We start from the raw sequence: 18,232 nt of genomic DNA, 5'->3' as shown, positions 1-18,232 counted from the left end.
CAGCCTTCCTTTTCCAGAATAGAAGCGGAGACTCTGAGTCTACGTATCCTGGCTCACCGCTGTTCGCCCCTTACTTATACGAATAAGTCGGCCAGGAATACACACTATGGTATTTCTCTCCAGGCGTGTTCACGTATTTTGTTGTAGCTGTATCGGTGGGAATGTGCTGAAATAAAGAAAATGCCTAGAAGTAAATAGACAGTGTTAGCCACACGTGTGGTTCTTACCAAGTTAGTTGTCTGTGAGGCTACTTGGCTAACGTTAGCTAGCTGGCAGGCTGGCTAAATAAAGTTGTGGGAAAAAAATCGGTGTTATAAGTTTTGGTTTATAAACACTTGCTAGCTAGTCAGGTACGTGTTTGTTAGTCTCGCACGTCTGAATTGTCCTGCACGGTTATTGAACATAAAAGCGGCGTTAGCCGCTATGAAACGTCACTCATTGTCCACTTGGAAACATGCGAATTTCTTTTACGATAACTTGACTAAAGCTTGATTGTAACTATACAAAAGCAATGGCTTCATAGTTTGTATACTAAGTGTTTGCTTAACACATTAGCTTCATTAATTTGCTTCCAGAAATTTGAATAATCTTCACCTCCCCCCCCAGGCATTCAAAGAAACCGGCAAAGCTCCCGTTGAGCCCGAGGTGGCCATTCACCGCATCCGGATCACCCTCACGAGCCGCAATGTCAAGTCTCTCGAGAAGGGTCAGTGCATAAGACCAGGGCCTCGTTTCACTTTTCTAAGCAAAACCTCTGGCTATGAGGATAACAACATTAGAATGATTCTGTGTGTGATTTCTATAATACGCTATTCTGAGCCCCCTGTTGTTGACTGAACCTGATATTACTCCATATTTGTCTTGCTTATATGAACCTGTTAAAACTTTGCAGTGTGTGCTGATCTGATCCGGGGGGCTAAGGAAAAGAGCCTTAAGGTGAAGGGGCCAGTGCGCATGCCTACTAAGGTAAACAATCCTGTACATCTGAAATGACTTTTTGAGCATCTTAATGCTAGCATGAATGTGCTGCCTTGTGTCCGGCTAAGCTCAAGCTCAGTGCAGAATAAATAGAACAGTGCGGAACCTTAGAGTTCTGGACGTCCCGCCTCAAAATATGACATGGCCGGAAATGGGGGGCTGTCGAAATATTTTATCAGTGTTAATTGCTTTAGAAGAATGAGAAGGTGTTTGTTAGTGCTTGGTAAATATACACCTTCAGACCACATGAAGTTCAGCTTCATACTTAAGGTTTAGTTTAACTTGGTAACACAGTGTGGTTCATGGCCATGCATTTTTGAATGGTTATACTTTTCAAATACTCTTGGTGTAAGATTTAAGGACATGGTCAAATGTTGGGTCTGTGAGCTGATCCAGTGTGCTCCCTCCAGACTCTGCGCATTACCACCCGTAAGACTCCTTGTGGAGAGGGTTCCAAGACCTGGGACAGATTCCAGATGAGGATCCACAAGCGCCTCATTGACCTTCACAGCCCATCGGAGATCGTCAAGCAGATCACCAGCATCAGCATTGAGCCTGGGGTCGAGGTTGAAGTTACCATCGCTGATGCATAAATGGCTTTGGATGGCCAAATCGAGCTACTCTCAACTCCATAAAAATAAAGAAATGATAAAATGGGTGTTCTGTTTTAATTTTTTTCTGTTTTAATAAAATATCTTGGACTCCAAGTGAGCAAAGCAAGAGTGGTTCACGTTGTTTTACTAGAAACTATTAAATGCATAATGGGCATAATGTTTTGCTGTGATATTCCTAAGAATGTTCTTGTCTACAAAAATGGAGACCTGACAACTAGAAAGTTAGCAGCAACTGGTTACCAGCCTTAATTTCATGTTTCTGCAACAGTATTGTGTATGGTGGGCTTTGTATCTGCGATGCAGAAGTTATTTATGGGTTTCTAGGTATTTTCTTCATGTTCCAAGTATAAGAAAATATATTGCAGCTTCAAGTTGAGTGGAAGATAGTAACCCTGATGCTTCATATTTATCTTTACACCAAACTATTTTCTTTGTCTTGATTTAATTACTTGAGTTATGCATGATAAGCCTCAGACCTTATATTGCCTTGGAAAATCAACTCGCTGACATTTACAAGAAATCTATTTTCCTTAAAACAATAAATGTTTCACAAAAAAATGCTATTATTAATAGTAATATAATAAAACATGGCTGCATGTTGCCAAATAAGATTAGAAGGCCAATGCCCACAGAAAGGCTGTAAGTAACTTCTAAGCATTCATCTACAGTAGAGGTCCCTCTAAGGCAGGTGTAGCATCACCCTGCAGAAGCTGATTGTTGCTCAGCTCTGATTAGTGAGAAAGTTTTGGAACTGACACCTGATTGGTTGGCAGCTATTTTTGCAAGGGATTTCAGCTCATTACTGAAAGTGGATAAAGCTGTTTTTCAGTCTGTAGCATAGTTGCTGACATGTTTTGAAATCCTGCTGCTATATTTTGCTGAATAAGTTGAATTGGGACAGAGGAGTTTGGGAAAGTTTGTTGATTTCTAGTTTTGCCTAAAAGCACTTATCTTTCTTTGGTAAGCATGCAGTCATTATATAAGCATGGCTAATTGTTTCTTAGGTTGGTGTCTAACAATAAGCTTTCTCATAGATAGCCATGGCAACGACTATTGACCTGACACACGAGGATGTAGACTTGTTGGCCATGCAGTCAACAGCTTGTGAGCCTCACCATGTTGTGCTTCCGGAACTTTCTGGCCTTTCTTCTATTAATTCACAGGTACTAATTTACTTTCACAGGTGCCACTTCACATCTGTGCACATGGAGTATTGAGCAAGTCACAATTTTGTGTGTGTGTGTCTCTGTCCTTAGAGTGAGTCAGCAGATGCTTCAGAGCAGCAGCTCCGTGTGTACCTCCGGGTTCGTCCCTTTAGCAAGGAAGAACTCAACAATAATGAGGACCAGGTCTGTGTGGGCAGAGCATGGCTGTTGTTTCAAGTTGCCTGAACTTGGAGTTTGAGTCTACTGAGTGCGTGTTCTTCTATGCTCTCTTCTGCTCAGGGCTGTGTGGTGTTGGAGAGTGCAGAAACTGCCACTCTGCATGCGCCTAAAGGCTCTGCCACCATGAAGAGCAGTGAGAGAGGCGTTGGTCATCAGCTTCATAAGTTCAGTTTCACCAAGGTGCTTCAGCATTGCCACCTTTCTGTCAAAGTCTATTGTGACCTCTTCTATGCAGCCCTGTGTCATGCTTTGTGTCTATAATGTAGATTTTTGCACCGGAGGCAACTCAGGTGGAGTTTTTTGATGGAACAATCAAGCCACAAGTGCAGGACTTTTTGCATGGCAAAAATGCGTTGGTGTTCAGCTATGGTGTAACCAATGCTGGAAAGACCCACACTATACAAGGCACGTACTATCAGTGTGAGAGGTGCATGATTAAGCGTAAACATGCTGCAACATGAGGATGTGTAAGATGCTTCACATGATCAGTTATATGCTCTTCATTTGCCATTAGCCTTTGGCCATTGTGTGCATGTATGTGAGTACAGGTTCTGCCAAGGACCCTGGGGTTTTGCCACGTGCTCTGGAGGCAGTGTTCAAGCACATCGGCGGGCGACTGTATGAGCACATGGACTTGCGGCCGTACTTGAGCTCAGATGTACAGAAGCTGGATCTGGATCAGCTCCGGGCAGAGAGGGTTGCCAAGGTGGCCCTTTTCAGTCTGCTCAAAGAGGTACTAGCTCAGTCGTCACACATCCACAGCAGGAGAGGCCAACCAAATCTCAAATCATATAATCCATACAAATCTATACAACTCAGATTTTTAAGACAGTTCTGTTCCCACAATTTGAAATGCTCTCTTCAAACTGTCCTTTGCAAAGCTGAAGAGGTTGGCTTCTCATGGGGTGGATTAAGAAGTAATTTGCTCCTGGTGTTTGTGTCTGCAGGACTCTGAACCTACCAGGAGCAGGAGCTCTTCCTCTTCTGTCAATAGTCTCTCCTTTTCTGGAGTCTCTTATGATCAGACCGGTAAAAAATTCACATAGCTATGTAACCCCATGTAAGCTGAACAGGAAGCGTTTTTTTAATGTACATGCTTGTCTGCTTCTCTCTTAGTGGACAGTGCAGAGGGGTCCAGTGAGGACATGCAGTGTTCATACTCCATGTGGGTGTCTTACTACGAGATCTACAACGAGCAAGTGTATGACCTGCTTCAGCTAACTATTGCCAACAAGGCAAGGAGACGTCCTGCATTGCGCGTGTGTGAAGACAGTGCAGGAAACTCCTATGTTAGAGGTGATGTGGCCCTTGATTTAACTACTTTATTAATGTTTTTATTTATTTGTTATTGGTGGCTTGCATTGTGCCAACATGCTCTGCATAAGGGATATTGAAGAGACAAAACGGAGCTGAACTTTTGATGTTGTAATGGCTTGAGGCATTTTGTTTTGTACTTTAACACAAGTAAATGTTTATTAACTGAAATGATTGGAAATATGACCCACCCTGTGGTGTACTGGTTTACGTGGTAGATCTGCGGTGGGTTAATGTCCAGACTTCTGAGGAGGCAGCCAAGGTGCTGCGAGTGGGCAACAAGAACCGCAGTGCTGCTGCCACTAAAATGAACCAGTCATCCAGCAGAAGGTGACCTTGCCCTCGTACTTTCTTACCGAACTCCTTACTGCATGGGTCCCATTGACTAGAACACTACAAGGCCCTATATGCCATTATGGCGTGTTCCCTGCCAAAGGTTACTTATGACTGCAGCTTTGTGAAACACTGCACTGAGGCATATGAAGGCTCTGGCCTAGCTTTGTGCACCCATTTGTGCTAGTTTTATGGGTACCACACTGCTTTTGTTCGATCTGCTGGTTTCACTGCACACAGCCACAGCATTTTCACCATCAAGCTGATGCGCGTCGATGGAACTGATGTCCAAGGAATGTCTGAGTAAGTGTTTCTTGCTGTAAGAATAGATGAGCTGTGGGTGTGCGGGTGGCTTCACAATGGGCCGTACTTCCCCTTCAGGCTTTCACTGTGCGACCTTGCCGGCTCGGAGCGGTGCAACAAGACCAAAACATTTGGAGAGCGCCTGAAAGAGGCGGGTAACATCAACACCTCACTGCTCATTCTGGGCAAGTGCATGGTAGCACTCCGCAACAACCAAGGCGACCGGTAGGCTCATGCACAGCTCCAGGGGTTAGCTTGGATTTCTCAGCTAGTGGCTTACATTCTTTTGGTTGTCTGGATCAGGCCAAGTAGCCAGAAGTCCGTTAACCAAAGTTTTCAGCATAGTCTTGATATTGGGTGCATTACATTGGATTTGGAGGTAAACTGTGCAGCAGATCTTTAGGACTGGACTTGGGTGCTTTTGGTCAGGTGTATGACATTCTGCCTCTAAAGAGCCTGTGCATGCACCTTCCTCCCAGGGCGAAGAATGGATATGTCCCGTTTCGGGAGAGCAAGCTGACCCGCCTCTTCCAGGGCGTGTTCTGTGGCCGAGGCAGGGCCTCCATGATTGTCAACATCAACCAGTGTGCCTCCACATATGATGAGACTCTCCATGTCATGAAGTTCTCTGCCATTGCCAAGGAGGTACTGCTGCCACCTTATGGACAGTGACATTTGATTGATGAATGAGGTTCTCAGTCTGGTCTTCAGGGACTCTCAGCTAGGCCAGGTTTATGTTCATGCTCCCAAGGCACCTTAGCCAGGTAACGCAGACCTCTGCAGCTCTTGATTACCTGGATCATGTGTATGAGCTGGATCAAGGCAGGGATCGAGGACCTCTGATAAATGTTTGACATGTGTATGTCATGCTACTGCTTGAGTGCTGTAAAGCTTGAGTTTTGGTGGGGAATCAAGAATATGCATCAGGCTGTAAAATTTGGATCATGTTGGACAGATGTGGTTCAGGCATGCTAAAGGCCTGGCATATTTCTTGATTCATGTTTTATTTGCTGGAATTGCTGCCTGAGCCATTCCTTTTTGAAAAGCTTCCTGGACATCAAGGAAAAGGGATGTGACAATAGTTGAACTAGCATGCTTTCTCTCTCTCCCCCCCCCCCCCCCTTCCCTGTCAGGTGGTTCAGGTGATCCCACCCCGCTCTCTTGAGTCTTTAGCACCACGCCTGATTGGCCGGAATGGTAAGCCGTTGTTGACCAATGGGCTAATTGACACCCAGGCAGTGGATGACTACCTATCAGAGGATGAGTTGTTGGATGGTGATGAAGAAGCAGACATGTCGATATTGCCTCAGGAGGTGATGTATTTACCTCTTGCACAAATGTTTGCATAAATCATGCTGAATAAAATCTTCATGAGATTCTTATGAAGAGATCCAGTAAAACCAGCAAATAGACTTTCAGTTACTCAAAACGGTAGTATGAAATTTAATCTTCAACACAACCATTCTAACATCTGTTGTATGTGATGTAGACCTTTTTATGCTCACTTTGCACTTCTTCTAGGCATCACGTTTCCTGTAACTTAGTTCATCTTGAATTCTAACCTCCTTCCTGGCTAGGTTGCATTCTTTGAGTAGATGACAGCACTTTTTAAAGTTTCTCTGCCAAAAATGTAAATGAATAAAAGGATGGCAAATGGTCTTTGCTCTGTAAAATAAATAAATGGCTCATCTCTTATGGGCAGGAGCTTCTGATTTTGGTGGAGAGTCTGAGGACAAAACTGTTGGCTGAGCGAAAGAAAAACCTGCTTCAAGAGATTCAAATCCGCAAAGAGATGGGAGATGCCATGTTGCAGCAAATCATGGAGATTGAGGAGCTCCACAGGTTGGTGGGTGTGGGTCTGTACATGTGTTGCACAATTTGCTGATCCATGGTTCAAATACCACTGTCCAGAACAAACTGGGCATAGGTGGAGGATGCCTATTTATGCTGAAGTAATGTACTGTATTTGTAATTTTCATTGGTGGCAAGTAGTGATGTACTGCTATAATGGAATCTATTTTGGGGGGTGGGGTGGAAATGAGTGTTCCTAAACCTCTTTAAGGACCTTTCAATGCCACCTCTTGTATTGCTGTACAAAAGGTTATCTGTTTCAGTCGTCAGATGGCAGACTTGAAGGAGAGTTATGAGGAGAAGATGGACAGCACATTTGAGATGTATAAAGAGGCACTGAAGGAGCATGCTTATCAGTGCGCTCTGGAGCGTCTAGAAGAAGACTACGTCCCTCTGGAGGACTATACAGCAGAGCAGGACCGGGCCAAGGTGTCCCCTACATGAACTGAATCTAAAAACACATGCGTTTTGTTGTCTTTAATACCTCATTGATTTACTGTACATTTAGGAGCTTGAGATGCGTGTTGATGAACTGGAATGGAAACACCAGAGTTCTGCACCTGCTGCTGGTTTTGCATCAGCTCTCCAGCAGGAAAACTCCACACAGACTGACCCCATGCATCCAACCACACAGGAAACAGGTGGGGAGGGGGGGCTATTTATTTATTTATTTTTGATTTCCCCTCCTTTTAGCCCATTGAGTACTGTGTGGGTGTTTTTGTTCAATTTAAGATTCTGATCGGTTCAAACTACTCTACAAGGACAAATGTGCAGTGGAACAGCTTTGTGCAGAGAAACAAGAGGTAGATGAATTATGTGAACAAATGGTCTTAAGGTTGGTTTTGTCACCTTTTACCTGATCAGGGTGTCCATACTGTATATTGAACAGTCTGCAACATTTTTGTTTTGACCATGACTTTTTTTTTTTTTTTTTTTTTTTGAAGACTTTTTTAAAGAAACAAACTAGGAATAATGGTCCTCTATTGTGTGGTCATTTGAAATGAGTGTCCTTCGTGTAGTTGATCACATCTCTTGAGAAGCGCGTACAGGAGTTGACTGAAACTCTGCAGGAAGCTGGAGAGAGCTACATGGAGAAGCTCACCAAGGTCCAGAATCTTCAGAACAGGCTGATTCATCAGGTAGGCAAAGGTATGCTCTCAACACGTCTGTGCGTACGTGTGCATCACACCTGCTTGCTCTTTGCTGCCAACAGGAGCGAGAAGCTGAGCGTTTGCAGGGTGAGCTCACAGAAAGGGAGGCAGAACTGTGTGTTCTGAAGGAGGGGCTTTCTAAGCAGGCCAATGATTCTGCAGGGCAGTCACGTCAGAGGCGAGGACTGCTAGTGAATATCAAAGAATCAATGTCATCCCCGTCCTCAGGAAACCTGTGTCGCACGATCAGAAAATCCGTTCGCACTACCACCTCTTTGAAGAAGAAACCCAACTGAGTGACTGCCTGTGTGACTTGAGCAGATATCTGATTTTTTTTAAAAAATTTTTAATGTTTTTTTTTTTTTTAAATAATAAATAAGACAAACTCTTGGGCTTGTTCTCTGTCTAATAAACTTACCAAGGCACCAGGTGCATGTTCTTACAATGACCTGTTATACTAAAAATAAAAGAATACATGCTTGCATTAACAAAACAAAGTTAAAAACTCTTACATTCCAGACTAGAGAGAGGAGCTGGAAAGACACTGCTACATGAAGTATTTTGATTTCTGGAAATCAGTGGTCAGGGTTATATAGTTTGTTTTTCTCGGGGGGTGGGGGTTGTTTTCATTTTGTGCACATGCTCTTCTTGGGCTGATCCTTGTCCAGTATCTGTACTCATCCAAGTCTGTCAGCTTAAGCTAGCGGGAGATGCCGATATCAGCTCAGTGGCGGGGTGGTGCCCATTACCGGTGCTGTTGAATGTTCCTGAACCGCCCTCCTTTGCTCTTCTCAGGGTTGCTGCTGGTACTGGCCCTCTGTGGCTGTGTAATAATCTTCCAGGACACTCTGCATGTAATCGAAGGTAGGCCGCTCCTCCGGCTTGGCTTTCCAGCAGGAAGTCATGATGCTGTACAGGGACTGGGGGCAGTTTGGGGGGCGTGGCATCCTGTAGCCCCGCTGCAGTCTAGCCATCACTTCAGCGTTGCTCAGACCTGCCGCAGTGAGGTAGACATAACCAGAATCAAAAAATATAATCAGACTTTATTAGACAAGTATGTTTGGACACACGGAATTTGTCCTTGGTTGTCTCAGTATACAGTAGATAAAAGACTAGCAGAGAAACAGACATCCATATTTAAGTTCTACCACACGCACTTATGTACTGATAAAAAGAAGAGTATATATGTTTGCATAATGATTCTAGAAATAGATATGTCTTTGAATGTGGCTTTAAGCTGGTTGTTCATAAGTGGCTACTTTGGTAGCATCTGGCAGAATCAGGTAATTTTGTTGCTGTTGGTGCCATCTTGTAGTAGTAGCACCTGATTGTCTTTGTATATGCAGTATGTACTTAGGAACAGTATCTCTTTTCAGTTCTATTATATATGACATACCTGCTTCAGCCTCTAGGAAGCAGCAAACACCTTGATCTTATGAACCCTCTAACAGATTCAAATTCAAGTACAAACAGTATCACAAGTTGATGCAGAAAAATCAGCACCGTAAAGCTGTCACCCTATACCAGTTGTTATACAAAATATTAAACCTATTACAGATAGTAAGGAAATAGTGAGTTACAAGTTCTTCCTGACCTGTGTAAGGGATTTTGCCATATGTGATAAGCTCAGAAAGCAAGATTCCAAAAGACCACATGTCTGATTTGATGGTGAAAGAACCATAATTTATAGCTTCTGGTGCTGTCCACTTAATGGGGAATTTAGCACCTAAAACAAAGGAAAGAGGAATGTTGGTAATATGTGGACGGAAAACTGTGGTTACAAAACTATATTTCCCCAAAAAAACATTTTTGGATTTTAAATGTTAAATTAATTGATCTTCATGATTTATGAATTTTGAATGCTGATTTTTTAACAATGACTTTTCAATGCTGATTTTGCCATTTACTGTATTTATGCAGTATATGTTTTGGAAAGGTCTACTCCTACCTTCTTTGGCGGAATATTCGTTGTCCTCGATGACTCTAGCCAGGCCAAAGTCAGCAATCTTACAGAGCAGGCTCTTGCTGACCAGGATGTTAGCTGCTCGCAAGTCCCGGTGAATGTAGTTCTTCTTCTCAATGTATGCCATGCCTTCTGCGATCTAATGTACAAAAACAAAGTTTCCATTGTTCTTCTGCTTCTACACAGGCACCACGCTTCACTTCAGTCTCGCTTCCCTTAAAGTATTTCTGCAGTTCTGAGAAATGGGCTCATAAATATCAGACATCTGTTTCAGCCACTGTGTAGTTTACAGCCAATCAGCCTCAGGAGCACAACTTTGTAGAGGTGTTTGAGTGCGTATGTGAATGCATACTTGGGCAGCAAAGTCGATCAGTTTGGGTAGCAGTATTTTTCTGCCCGGTGGGCTTTTCAGAAAGTCCAACAAGCTCCCTACCACCCAAAAAGAGATGTCAGTCAGTGATGGGCAACTTATGATAGCAGCATCATATAGTCAGCAATCAGCACTTTGTTAATGTGCACATTGAAAAATTTATAGAACTGAAGCTCCAGGAATGCTTAAGCCCAGTCTTGGAAGGCTGGAGTTCAGCTTGGTGATTTCTCTGATCAGAAATATCATTTAACTATCAGACTTAGTAGGTGTGCCACTGCAGGGAACTCACCCCCCACCCCATCCAGACGATTTATGTTAATGGTCACTGAGGCTAGAGGACATCCCCAAGTATGTGAGCAAGCTTTGGGACAAAATTCTAAACTTAAAAGAAATTTGCATGTGCACCGTTTGACATGAACTCTGTGATGATATAGATTGGTGCCGTTTTGGTGACCACAGCGAACAGGCGCACCAGGCGGTCATGCTGCAGAGTTTTCATCAGGTTAGCTTCCTGCAGAAAGGCTGCGACTGTCATAGTACCAGGCTTCAGAGTCTTTACTGCAACCTTGGTAGTGTTGTTGTACATCGCTAAAGTGAAACAGAGCGAGACAGATAGGGAGAAGTGATAGAGGCAGTGTATCCAAATCACTCGGATATGTAAAGTAATAATGTTTCAATACTGAAGTGCATCCATTGATGTAGTTACTGAAACTGTTCACATTTAAATGTCTGGAAAGGAGAGCACAGAGGAATCCATGTAGGGCTTTGTGAGAGAATGAAATGCAGAGGTGATCTTAAGGCAAGCAGGAAGTCTTGCTAATTCAGAAAAAGGAAGAATTAAGAGCTCCAAACAGGGACACTGCCAGGAATTTTGGGCTACGTGAAAACATATCACGTTGGGCCCCATCACACCCCAGCTAAAGCCTTTTTTAGGGCCCCTGTCAGTCACAGCTCTTCGAATTATCTTTTTCCCACCTATATGGTGACCAAAATACACACTCACCCATCCAGACTTCTCCAAATTGACCAGCTCCAAGTCTTTTGACCATCCGGAGAGTTTCTTTAGCAATCTCCCAATCATCTTCATCCCACTTTTCAATTATGGGCTTCTCACATGCTTTGCCCAGTCGCCGACATAATCCATAAGCCTGCTCTATAAACACACACGCATGCAAGATGATACCAAAACAAGCAAACAGACTCATGGAACAATTTTAAATCCAAATGAAAGGGCATATAAGACACAATATAAGACACAAATGTAATTTAATCTAAGATCAAGAGTGCTACAGCATGATTCCGAACATTAAATGCACAGGAGCTGGTTTTGTGCTGGATATGATTTAAGTAGTTTAAGTAGATTCATTTATGTTTTTCTTAACTAGCAATATTTGTGGGTATAACAGCTGATTTCCCTACAAATTAAAGGTAATGTGAGAAAAAAGACACATGTAGAGGAATTTGTTTACACGTTTCTCAGTAATATGGATGTGTTTATATATGTGTTTATTTGTGCATGTGTTTTCATACTCTGGTAGTACGTGACGAGGTCATCCAGTGTTTTGAAGGTAATTCTTGAGGAGATGAAGAATCCTCCGTCCTCTAGCCGGCGAATCTTATAATGCTTTACCACATCTGTACCATCTGTGCACAAGTCTCTCACTGACATAGAGTAACACCCTACATACAGTGACACATGCGCACATGCAAATGGACATAGAGACAAAACTTAAATCCTCAATTTTGTCTTCGAGGTAGAAGCTGATCCTTTGAATCAGTTTGATTTAAATTTGATCCAGTCGTTTGCTTGAGTGCATTTTCATTCAATGGGTGTCAAAATACACACCTTCATTTTACTGGGTGTGAGGGTGTGTGCACACATTACAGACCTGTACTTGTCTCACTCTCTCGTATGAGAAAGGCTCCTGGGTTATTGGCAGGAGCCAGCAGGTATCTCTCAGCATCCTTTCTGTTAATGCTCTTAAAGAAAAAGCTTTATAGAAGAGAAGCCAAGAAAAAAGAAAGAAAGAAGTGGTGAACTGGAAGTTTCCAAACAGGCTGCATAGTCCGTGCCTGAACTGCAGGTGCACTGGTCAAAAAAAAAGTACCACATAACGAATCAGCATGTAATGCAGTCTCAACAAAAGCTGTACCTCGTGAACCAAAGCTTGTCTAAAAGCAAAGGCAGGTCCTACACCTTCGCTGTCCTCATTAATATGTCATTAAAAGTCCATTACCATGTTCACCCTACGTAGCCTATGTACGACACAGTTTACTATTTCTCATGCAAAATAGATGCACTTAAAGTGGTTGGCTTCAGGTTTTCTTTCACCTAGGGGAACCGCCTAGAAGAGGCATTTTTCTTTATTGATCTACTAACTTGCAGCAACTAACTAGTAGTACACACCAAGCTGTTAGCAGTGAAAACAGCATCGCAGTGCTCATGTGAATACCATAAAGACTGAACATTGCTCTCCGATTAATAACTTCTCCCATTGATAACTAGTTCGAACAGGTGCATTATTTGCACCAATTTTAGCTAGTGACATTTTAGTAAAAGATTAAATATTTTGCCTTATTTGTGACTGGCATCGTTTCATTATTTTCATTATTTTGTTCAATGATCCCATTCATTTTACTACAGTAACATAAATAATGAAAATGCACCAATTCCAATCCTTTTAGTCACTTCAAAATCTGATTTTCATCTGGCATTACCATTATTTCATACACCCCTGAAGGCATGGTGTGTGTACATAAATATTCTAGAGTACTTACTCTTTTGAGTCTATGCTCTCTTCTACCTGTAAATAATTGTAAGGTATCAAACCTTCTTTGCCAGAAGACAGTGACTTGGCCTTCCACCACTCACCACTCCTAGCACACATAACACACACACACACACACACACACACAGAATGATGTCTCCGGTATGACAAGCTATTTGTTACAGCATCACTCAGTGTACATATGGTGTGAGAGACTGAGACAATCCCTCATCTATGCACAGTATGTAAGGCATACTCACTTGTCCAATATTTGGAACTTCTCTCCTTTTTTGAAAGTCAGCTGAGTCTTTTTCACTGCTACATATGAGTACAGAGCAACCATTACCATCTCTTTTAGACTGGCAGCTGTAAATACACAAAGACCATATTTTCATCCTGTATAGACAGAAGGAAACTATCCCATGCACGACAACAAATGCATGCACATGCACGCTCTATATTCCCATTCTGCATTGCCATTCAGAACTATCAAGACCCAAGGCTTGTCATATTTCTGAGTGATTATGTTTCCAGAACACCAATCAGATGACACATCTATGACAACAAGCTATTTGATAGATGGGCCAGAAGATATCCCTGCAAACTTGCACCTGGAATTTCCTAACCTTTGCTGGTATTTTGACTTGTTTCATTTTTAGATAAGACAAATATGGTGCATTTTGGCTACAAACACCCGAGGTGTGTTTAATGTAAAAAAAAAAGAGGGATGGCCATGCTGGAAGAAACTTATTTATAATGATACACAGGATAAGATGTCAAATATCCTGTGCCAGACCATTCAATAGGACCCATGCCACTCACTTCAAACCATATTGATATTATTAGGGTATTTTTCCTCCAAAGACACTGGGCACCTTGCCAGAGTATATGACATCAAGGATTTCTTCAATGACCAGGAGATTTTCAATCAAAATGTAGCTGATCACAGAATCACACTTTCGCAATGGTCACCCTAATTCTCTAACCAAAACCTCACTGAAAAACCTGTCAAGTGACCTAAGGTAAGAGTTTACTAGTATCTAGTAGAGATTCAACATCTAGATAGATTCTTTATGGAGTTTCCAATTATTTGTTCTGTGTTCTCCCACATTATGAAATATAGCAGAAGACTCAGTGCTGGCAAAGGGAAGATACTCAAAGCACTGAATGTAGGGGCTCCAATAAATGTGTGCATATATACAGCTCCAAATACATGATTTTCAGACTAAAAATTATTTATTTTGAAGTGTTTTCTGAGCTGTGGTTTCACAACAAAGCTATAATGTTCTCATATTGTTGGGCATAAATATTCATTTTGAGTTGTTGTTCAAATGAAACTATGAGCAGTAACTATTACTACTTGCAGCATTTTTCACCAACTTGCCATTTATTAAATAGGCAACGCTATTTGAAATATAAACTTAGAAAGCTTAGACTTGGGGATTTTTAAAAGAAGAAACCACTCTGAGTCTGTACATGTGTTTGTCTGCAGTGACATACCATCATCATTTTGAAGAATCTGCTCAGGCAGTAAAGATGATGAATTCTAGAGATAGAAATACCACAGCGAGCCTTTAAATACAGTGGAAACTCTGATTATATGCAAATTCTGAAGGTATTTACCTTTCACTTGGGGTTTTCAAAACTACATTATTTGAATGTGCTCTCCATTTAAATGATGAGTGAAAATACACACAATGTTTCCATTTAGTAACTGTGTGTCTGTATATGACAGTTGTGTATGCAGTTAACAGTTATCATAGGCTCACTAGTGACAACTAAAAAAAAAACCATCAATAAATAAATAAACATTAATCTAAGAAGAATGCAACAGAGAATTCAAACTGAAATAATTCAAACTGAAATTAAATGTAATGTTTGACTCCTACAAGAGAGCTTTTAAAACAACAAAGTTGGATACACTTTCAATAAAGGATACTTCTCATTTGCTATCTATTCAGTAATGACAGACAAAACTCTTTTAACAAAACTGTAAATGCAAGTTCCTTTAGGTAATAAGTTTTGTAGGGACTGTAAAAATCAAGGACAAAACAGCAACAGCAACAACAACTTATTAGCAAGTGATGAAGCACTGATAAGTCATTTATGGCCCAAGACTAGCAAATTCAATTATAGAGATGCTTAACTTTAAAATCTATGTTAAAAATGTCAGAATATATTCACCTTTACATTTGTTGCTGACTGTTTTGGATCTTGGCTGTATTTGGTTTTTTGGGATGTGTCATTTTGAGTTTGTTCATGGGATACACCCTTTTCCATAGAACCTGCACATCCCATACTAGAAAGAAATAAAGAAATGCCATTGTTTATTATATTACTTATACATAAAGCATAAGGGTTATAAGTGTCAAACTTCATGAAAAGACATTTTAAAAGCAAACAATTGTTTTCTGAACAAACTGCATAAACCTTCAAATCAGATTTAAATTAGGCTTAAGAGGAAATACGTTTTAACAAAATGTTTGATTATTAAAAGACTGGGATAGAGGGAGATGCAATATACAGAATAAAGAAATACCTTAGACTAGCAATGGTTTAGAATAGTAACCATGTGTAGGGTGAAGTCTTCCGTGGAGTTTCAGTTGGGTGACTTTAGTTTGAAAAGTGTCTACGAATAACGGTAATCTTAGTTTATTACAAAATAAAAAATCTTTAAAAAAAAAGTACTGAAAAGTCGGAATAATACCAACAACAAAAAACCTAAGTGGGCATTTAGTATGAAAACATATTTGTAACATGAAACAGCACCCCTGCATCAGATCGGTGCGGTGAATGCGACAGGCCAATCCTCGGATTAGACTCACCTAATCCTCGAAGGTTTCTTTAGTTGCCCGTGTCTTTCTGTCAAATTAATGATAAATAGGTTTTTTGCATAGCTAGCGTCCTGGCTCTTACTTTCCCCATGCATTCAGCGACGTATTAACACAGATGGACTTTCTGTCTTCATTTCAAAATATTTGCATAAAGATGCAAAAGCGCTCAACTGGTGTCGCTCCCTCGAGAAGCATATTGGCGTGCAGCTTCTACATCAGAATATGCGCGCCGGGGAATGCAAATAGTTTTTTTCCGCGGAAATTTAACCCCCCAAACACCAGCATGGAATGCTTTAGACACAGCAGACCCTTACATAAATAAGACCCGTGTTAGTAACTCAAAGAACAAAGAACACTCAATAACGCACCAAGGATCTTCCTTTTCTGATTACGTCCTCCATTACCATACCGGTTTCATTTCTGTCATAATACGCCGCCTACTGTGCGTTTCAAAGGAAAGGAGAAAGCGTGGACGTTGAATAGACAGAAGCATCTCGAAAACATCGCTGTTGAATGTTGAAATGTTACTTCGGTGCCATCGTATACTCTATGTATGTAGAAACGTGTAATATGCAAGGCATTACATTACACGGCTGTTGGAGGAACATGCGCGCGTGAGTATATTTGTTCCGCAGGGTGCGAGATGTTAAAATGTCTGCGTGTTTAAATTTGTAAGTTTCTGACACGTTCAGTGTGGTTCACGGTAATAACAAGGCGGTTGGGACACCCACCATTATACATGGGTGCCTACGAACGGCCGAGTGTTGATATTCAGTATAACACCATGAGCTTGATAGTGATACTGTTTTTTTTTTAAACAGTTCTACAAGCACAATTTATTAGATAACAGTAACAAGCGACAACAAATTAGCCTATAATTGGTTTATTTAAAGGAGATATAAGTTCTTTTTACCACCAAAAAGTAGCAAACAATATTTATGAAAGTGATTATTTATTAAGTACACTTTTTCTATAAGGTTCAGCCCACATGAGATGAAGAATCAGATTGCTTTGTAGTCCTTACCCGATCCCCCACATGGAGGTGGCCAGTAATCTATATTATAGATATAGTATAGATTATCTGAAACAAACAGGCCATTAGGTGTCAGGATAAGGGCTGTTTAATAAATCGTTTGGCTCCGACAATACAAATGGTTCCGCAACTGGACTGGTACTGGACTTTGGTACTTTTTACTGGGAGTTCAAGCAACACCTAAACATTTTCCTGCACACTAACTTGCTACGTTGTGTAGGTCTACGTTACCACAGGCCAGCTATTTTGTATCACGTACATTTATCTGTATGTTTCCATTAACTGTACAAAAATAAATACGTTTGCTGACAGTTGCTTTGGTGGCATGTGTGATTTGATTCCGCTCATTAATGTAATTATTTGTTAATAGAACACAGCTAAAGCAGAGTGATACATGTGTAGTTAAAAGGTTCCAGCGCTATTATACTGTCTCGTCTAATCAAATTACAGTTGTGTAATCATATGCAAATGGTCACACATGCTATAAACATATTCTCAGCTCAGAACCCTGGACACCCTGCATGTAAAATTTTATTATTTTAAAAATTTAAATAATTAAAAAATAATTCCTCACTGGTGGGTGATTTTGTGTGCAACTGTATAGTGCTTTGTAAAATTACACATATCTGCCAGCAACCTTATTCTCTAACAGATGATAATTACTGCCAAGCCTAAAAATCCCAGACTGTCTCAAACAACTGCTGCTGAACAAGTCAAGTTTCAGATCTCAAGGTCTGCACCTTCCAATATCACCTTCGCTTTATAAAGGCCAAACCATGTTTTCACCTATACAGTGTAGGACAGAACATTGCATGTGTTAGTTGTGTTAATTTCTTGCACACATTGTGAAACAAGTACTTTTATTTTGTTATTACAAGTTGTGCAGGGCCCAGAAATTATGCAAGGGCCCTGCGTCCCCCTCGTGTAAAAGCAGGTATCAGTGTTTACAACTTCAATGAAACTATGAGGCAGAATAATCCTGGTCATGAGAAAACAATACAAGAGTGAATTGTGGGAACAACAATAAAATAAACTGTTCTCTCATCTCCAAGTTTGATGTCAGCAAATATCAGTAACGTTAAGTTTATTTTTTATATTACATTCCCTCTCTAGTGTGTCTGTCTCACTAATCTAGCTGGGCAAGGCAGCTCTTGGTCTGTCTGTGTCTTGCCTGTTTGTGAGATACTTCCAGACTGTGTTCTGTGACTCTGCACCTAACAAAAGTGAGTGTGAAATACAGTTTTTTATGTTCGATAAATGCCAATGGTCAATGGTGTTTATAAACATCTTGGAAAAGATAACAGAATTTTGCTTAGGTTCCCAGGAAAGTCATAA

General features: G+C 41.1%; 3 protein-coding genes and 1 non-coding gene across 6 annotated transcripts; 3 read left to right on the top strand and 1 right to left on the bottom strand.

The window, feature by feature from the left end:
* Nucleotides 1-1,698, top strand: rps20 (ribosomal protein S20). Its single transcript, XM_027013165.1, has 4 exons — nucleotides 1-109; nucleotides 607-706; nucleotides 893-966; nucleotides 1,389-1,698. The coding sequence occupies exons 1-4, from the start codon at nucleotides 107-109 to the stop codon at nucleotides 1,569-1,571; spliced, it is 360 nt and encodes a 119-aa protein (XP_026868966.1). The 5' UTR covers nucleotides 1-106; the 3' UTR covers nucleotides 1,572-1,698.
* Nucleotides 756-825, top strand: LOC113579327. Its single transcript, XR_003410862.1, has one exon. It is a non-coding gene; the product is annotated as a small nucleolar RNA U54 (small nucleolar RNA).
* A 754-nt stretch (nucleotides 1,699-2,452) lies between the features above and the next one.
* Nucleotides 2,453-8,246, top strand: zgc:56231 (uncharacterized protein LOC406257 homolog). The gene is made up of 18 exons (XM_027013150.2): nucleotides 2,453-2,755; nucleotides 2,849-2,941; nucleotides 3,038-3,157; nucleotides 3,244-3,382; nucleotides 3,526-3,710; nucleotides 3,925-4,006; nucleotides 4,094-4,273; nucleotides 4,510-4,621; nucleotides 4,865-4,927; nucleotides 5,006-5,152; nucleotides 5,407-5,572; nucleotides 6,061-6,240; nucleotides 6,630-6,769; nucleotides 7,042-7,207; nucleotides 7,287-7,419; nucleotides 7,511-7,581; nucleotides 7,798-7,917; nucleotides 7,992-8,246. The coding sequence occupies exons 1-18, from the start codon at nucleotides 2,633-2,635 to the stop codon at nucleotides 8,223-8,225; spliced, it is 2,454 nt and encodes an 817-aa protein (XP_026868951.2). The 5' UTR covers nucleotides 2,453-2,632; the 3' UTR covers nucleotides 8,226-8,246.
* A 54-nt stretch (nucleotides 8,247-8,300) lies between these two features.
* Nucleotides 8,301-15,958, bottom strand: LOC113579313 (tyrosine-protein kinase Lyn-like). Of its 3 annotated transcripts, XM_027013148.2 has the most exons (14): nucleotides 15,856-15,958; nucleotides 15,570-15,659; nucleotides 15,215-15,329; nucleotides 14,531-14,576; nucleotides 13,291-13,396; nucleotides 13,041-13,139; nucleotides 12,152-12,255; nucleotides 11,793-11,942; nucleotides 11,266-11,415; nucleotides 10,668-10,850; nucleotides 10,245-10,321; nucleotides 9,878-10,031; nucleotides 9,524-9,655; nucleotides 8,301-8,923 (listed from the first exon to the last, which is right to left on the bottom strand). In XM_027013148.2, the coding sequence occupies exons 3-14, from the start codon at nucleotides 15,326-15,328 to the stop codon at nucleotides 8,721-8,723; spliced, it is 1,518 nt and encodes a 505-aa protein (XP_026868949.1). In that variant the 5' UTR covers nucleotide 15,329; nucleotides 15,570-15,659; nucleotides 15,856-15,958; the 3' UTR covers nucleotides 8,301-8,720. The 3 variants fall into 3 exon arrangements, with proteins under 3 accessions (XP_026868949.1, XP_035375788.1, XP_026868950.1); XM_035519895.1 differs by lacking the exon at nucleotides 15,570-15,659; XM_027013149.2 differs by lacking the exon at nucleotides 9,524-9,655 and having other exon boundaries at nucleotides 8,699-8,923.
* Between the last annotated feature and the right edge of the window lie 2,274 nt (nucleotides 15,959-18,232).

This window comes from Electrophorus electricus, chromosome 19 (assembly GCF_013358815.1).
Source record: "Electrophorus electricus isolate fEleEle1 chromosome 19, fEleEle1.pri, whole genome shotgun sequence".
Classification (NCBI taxonomy): domain Eukaryota; kingdom Metazoa; phylum Chordata; class Actinopteri; order Gymnotiformes; family Gymnotidae; genus Electrophorus; species Electrophorus electricus.
This window is presented reverse-complemented; position numbering and strand designations above follow the sequence as displayed.